The 5,000-nt window shown below is 49.0% G+C and overlaps 1 protein-coding gene across 2 annotated transcripts in view; it reads left to right on the top strand.

The window, feature by feature from the left end:
* The window catches only part of LOC143302192 (retinol dehydrogenase 12-like), a 77,194-nt gene that overhangs the window by 47,787 nt on the left and 24,407 nt on the right, over window positions 1-5,000 (top strand). For both annotated transcript variants that reach the window (XR_013057903.1, XM_076616748.1), the window contains exon 3: window positions 672-914. Coding sequence is in view for 1 of the 2 variants with exons in the window: in XM_076616748.1 (XP_076472863.1) it covers window positions 672-914 (243 nt within the window). In the remaining variant the exon portion in view is untranslated. The remainder of the gene's footprint in view (window positions 1-671; window positions 915-5,000) is intronic.

The following is a 5,000-nucleotide window of genomic DNA, read 5'->3' as shown; positions in this document are numbered from 1 at the left end:
TCTTCTTCCTCCTCCTCCTCCTCCTCCCCCTCCTCCTCCTTCCTTCTTTTCTTCTCTTTCTGTCTCTCTATATCTGCCCCGTGTGTTCCTTCCTTTAATTCATTAAATTGATAACAATAATAATGATAATGAATGATCATGATGATGCGGATGATGATGAGAAGAAGAAGAAGAAGAAATGACGATGATGGTAGCGGTGATGACGGTGATCATGATGATGATGATGATGACGACGATAATTACGATGATGATGATGATGATGATAATGGTGGTGGTGGTGGTGGTGGTGGTTGCGTTGATCATAACCATGATCACGTTGATGGCCATTATCTTGATGATCACGATGACGATGATGATGGCCATGAACCATCTCACATTTACGTTTTTGATTGATTGATTGATATGGATACTTATTTGCGCCTATCCTCGGCCGGAGACCAAGCTCTAAAATCTGTACAAACACGGGGTCATTTGCACAACAGACTGCCTAACTTCCTGGGTAGAGCTGACTGACGGCTGCCATTGGGCGCACATCATTCGTTTCCTGTGTCATTCAATCATATTTCAGGCGTGCACACACATACGCACTCAAAGAAAAACATGTGACATTTTACGTGTATGACCGTTCACTTTCACATTCACTTTTCCCTCCCCCTCCCCCTCCCCCACAGGAGCCAACACGGGACTGGGCAAGGCCACGGCCACAGAGCTGGCCAAGAGAGGGGCCAGGCTGATCGTGGGGTGCCGGGACAGGGTGAAGGGGGAGGCGGTGGCCCGGAGCCTTCGCAAGAAGAGCGGCAACCAGAACGTGTTCGCCTACCGCCTGGATCTGGCTTCCTTGCAGTCCATCCGAGAGTTCGTGGATGAGTTCAACCAGCAGGAGCAGAAGCTTCACGTGCTCATCAACAACGCTGGTCAGTTTCTGTCTGTGTGTGTGTGTGTGTGTGTGTGTGTGTGTGTGTGTGTGTGTGTGTGTGCGTGCGTGTGTGTACATGCATGCGTGTGTGTGTATGTCCAATGTAAAACACATACACTTACAATCACACACACACACACACACACACACACACACACACACATCACCCCCAGTCCCCATACCTAACACCCGTTCCTACAGAGGCTGTTGGCTGTTGCTGTCAGTGTGTTGTCTGTTGCTGTCAGTGTGTTGTCTGTTGCTGTCAGTGTGTTGTCTGTTGCTGTCAGTGTCTTCTCTGTTGCTGTCAGTGTGTTTTCTGTTGCTGTCAGTGTGTTGTCTGTTGCTGTCAGTGTCTTCTCTGTTCTCTGTTGCTGTCAGTGTGTTGTCTGTTGCTGTCAATGTGATCTCTGTGTTCTCTGTTGCTCTGTGTGTTCTCTGTTGCTGTCAGTATGCTCTCTGTTGCTGTCAGTGTGTTGTCTGTTGCTGTCAGTGTGCTCTCTGTTGCTGTCAGTGTGTTCTCTGTTGCTGTCATTGTGTTCTATGTTCTCTGTTTCTGTCAGTGTGTTCTCTGTTTCTGTCAGTGTGTTGTCTGTTGCTGTCAGTGTGCTCTCTGTTTCTGTCAGTGTGTTCTATGTTCTCTGTTTCTGTCAGTGTGTTCTCTGTTTCTGTCAGTGTGTTCTCTGTTGCTGTCAGTGTGTTTTATGTTCTCTGTTTCTGTCAGTGTGTTCTATGTTTCTGTCAGTGTGTTCTCTGTTGCTGTCAGTGTGTTCTATGTTCTCTGTTTCTGTCAGTGTGTTCTCTGTTTCTGTCAGTGTGTTCTCTGTTGCTGTCAGTGTGTTCTATGTTCTCTGTTTCTGTCAGTGTGTTGTCTGTTTCTGTCAGTGTGTTCTCTGTTTCTGTCAGTGTGTTCTCTGTTTCTGTCAGTGTGTTGTCTGTTGCTGTCAGTATGCTCTCTGTTGCTGTCAATGTGATCTCTGTTGCTCTCGTGTGTTCTCTGTTGCTGTCAGTGTGATCTCTGTGTTCTCTGTTGCTCTGTGTGTTCTCTGTTGCTGTCAGTGTGATCTCTGTTGCTCTCGTGTGTTCTCTGTTGCTGTCAGTGTGATCTCTGTTGCTCTCGTGTGTTCTCTGTTGCTGTCAGTGTGATCTCTGTTGCTCTGTGTGTTCTCTGTTGCTGTCAATGTGATCTCTGTTGCTCTCGTGTGTTCTCTGTTGCTGTCAATGTGATCTCTGTTGCTCTCGTGTGTTCTCTGTTGCTGTCAGTGTGATCTCTGTGTTCTCTGTTGCTCTGTGTGTTCTCTGTTGCTGTCAGTGTGATCTCTGTTGCTCTCGTGTGTTCTCTGTTGCTGTCAGTGTGTTGTCTGTTGCTGTCAGTGTGTTCTCTGTTGCTGTCAGTGTGTTCTCTGTGTTCTCTGTTGCTCTGTGTGTTCTCTGTTGCTGTCAGTGTGATCTCTGTGTTCTCTGTTGCTCTGTGTGTTCTCTGTTGCTGTCAATGTGATCTCTGTTGCTCTCGTGTGTTCTCTGTTGCTGTCAGTGTGATCTCTGTGTTCTCTGTTGCTCTGTGTGTTCTCTGTTGCTGTCAGTGTGTTGTCTATTGCTGTCAGTATGCTCTCTGTTGCTCTGTGTGTTCTCTGTTGCTGTCAGTGTGTTCTCTGTGTTCTCTGTTGCTGTGTGTGTTCTCTGTTGCTGTCAGTGTGTTGTCTGTTGCTGTCAGTGTGTTGTCTGTTGCTGTCAGTGTGTTGTCTGTTGCTGTCAGTGTGTTCTCTGTTGCTGTCAGTGTGTTCTCTGGCACCGCATTGCAGGGAGAATTAGCACTTCCTGCCGACGGGCTAGGGGTGGAGAACAACCACTAGAGAGACAGGGACAACGCAATGATTTTATTGTATAGGCCATATGACCCCTTACAACTGATCATGCTGACAACGTTAGAGTGAACCGTTGTTATAGTATACTACGACACATAATCAACAATGTCATATCAATCTTCAAAAGGAAAAGTCCAGAAAAGGGAAAAAGCATTAACGACGTCGGTTTGCATGATAAATGTATATCTACCATGGTCATGGAGGGGGAGAGAGGGAGGGAGAGAAGAAACAGGGCGAGACGGGGAAAGACAGACAGAGAGAGAGGGAGGGGCTGGAGAGGGAGAGAGAGAGAAAGGGAGAGAGGGGAGAGAGAGAGAAAGAGAGGGGGGGGAGAGAGAGAGGGAAGGAGAGGGGGGAGACAGAAGAAACAGGGTGAGACGGGGAAAGAGAGAGAGAGAGGAGGAGAGAGAGAGAGAAAGGGAGAGAGAGAAGGAGGAGAGAGAGAGAAAGGGAGAGAGAAAGGGAGAGAGAGAAGGAGGAGAGAGAGAGAAAGAGAGAGAGAGAGGAGGAGGAGAGAGAGAGAAAGGGAGAGAGAGAGAAAGGGGGAGAGAGAAGGAGGAGAGAGAGAGAAAGGGAGAAAGAGAAGGGGGAGAGAGAGGGGTAGAGAGGGAGGGAAAGATGGAGGGAGGGAGAGAGAAGAAACAGTGTGAGGCGGGGAAAGACAGAGAGAGAGGGAGAGAGAAGGGGGAGAGGGAGAGAGACAGAGGGAGAGATAGAGGGGGAAAGAGAGAGGGAGAGAGAGAGGGGAAAGAGAGAGAGGGGGAGAGAGAGGGGGAGAGGGAGAGAGACAGAGGGAGAGAGAGAGGGGGAAAGAGAGAGGGAAAGAGAGAGGGGAAAGAGAGAGAGGGAGAGAGAGGGGGAGAGGGAGAGAGACAGGGAGAGAGAGGGGGGAAAGAGAGAGGGGGGATAGTGAGAGAGAGGTGGGAAAGAGAGAGGGAGAGAGAGAGGGAGAGAGAGAGAGAGGGAGAGGGAGGGAGAGAGGGGGGAGAGTGAGAGGTGGGAAAGAGAGAGAGGGGGAGAGAGAGTGGGGGAGAGGAAGAGAGAGGGGGAGAGAGGCGGGAGAGAGAGAGGGGGGAAAGATAGAGGGAGAGAGAGAGGGGGAGAGGGAGAGAGAGGGGGGAGAGGGAGAGAGAAGGGGAGAGAGAGAGAGAGTGGGGGAAGAAACAGGATGAGATGGGGAAAGACAGACACGGAGAAACACACAGAGAGAACGATTTTTTTTTTCAATGTGTTCTTGGCACATCTCGTGGCATCCTTTGATATTTTACCCTTTGCATCACAGGCAAAGCTATTGCTTTTCTCGCTGACTCCGTGGTAATGGGTAGTGAGGCACAAGAAGTGCACTGCCTCCCTTGACACATTACAGCCTGCCCAAGTCTCCGAGATGTCATGTGCTGCCAAGTAGTGTGGAACTGGAAGGTTTTAAGCTGACTGTACTTTGTGTGTGTGTGTGTGTGTGTGTGTGTGTGTGTGTGTGTGTGTGTGTGTGTGTGTGTGTGTGTGTGTGTGTGTGTGTGTGTGTGTGTGTGTGTGTGTGTGTGTGTGTGTGTGTGTGTGTGTGTGTGTGTGTGTGTGTGTGTGTGTGTGTGTGTGTGTGTGTGTGTGTGTGTGTGTGTGTGTGCCCTGCTTCTGTGTAATGGAAGCGCAGTGGCAGCATCGATAATTAGGCGTTAAACTTCTGGCCCAATGTTCACCAGTAAACTTCTGGCCCAATGTTCACCTGTAAACTTCTGGCCCAATGTTCACCTGTAAACTTCTGGCCCAATGTTCACCTGTAAACTTCTGGCCCAATGTTCACCTATACACTTCTGGCCCAATGTCCACCAGTAAACTTCTGGCCCAATGTTCACCTATACACTTCTGGCCCAATGTTCACCTGTAAACTTCTGGCCCAATGTTCACCTCTAAACTTCCGGTCCAATGTTCACCAGTAAACTTCTGGCCCAATGTTCACCTGTACACTTCTGGTCCAATTTTCACCTGTAAACTTCTAGTCCAATGTTCACCTGTACACTTCTGGCCCAATGTTCACCTGTACACTTCTGGCCCAATGTTCACCTCTAAACTTCCGGTCCAATGTTCACCAGTAAACTTCTGGTCCAATGTTCACCTGTAAACTTCTGGTCCAATGTTCACCTGTAAACTTCTGGCCCAATGTTCACCTGTAAACTTCTGGCCCAATGTTCACCTGTAAACTTCTGGCCCAATGTTCACCTGTAAAC

This window comes from Babylonia areolata, chromosome 29 (assembly GCF_041734735.1).
Source record: "Babylonia areolata isolate BAREFJ2019XMU chromosome 29, ASM4173473v1, whole genome shotgun sequence".
Lineage (NCBI taxonomy): Eukaryota > Metazoa > Mollusca > Gastropoda > Neogastropoda > Buccinidae > Babylonia > Babylonia areolata.
The sequence above is the reverse complement of the archived record's forward strand: the minus strand, read 5'-3'. Positions and strand labels throughout refer to the sequence as shown.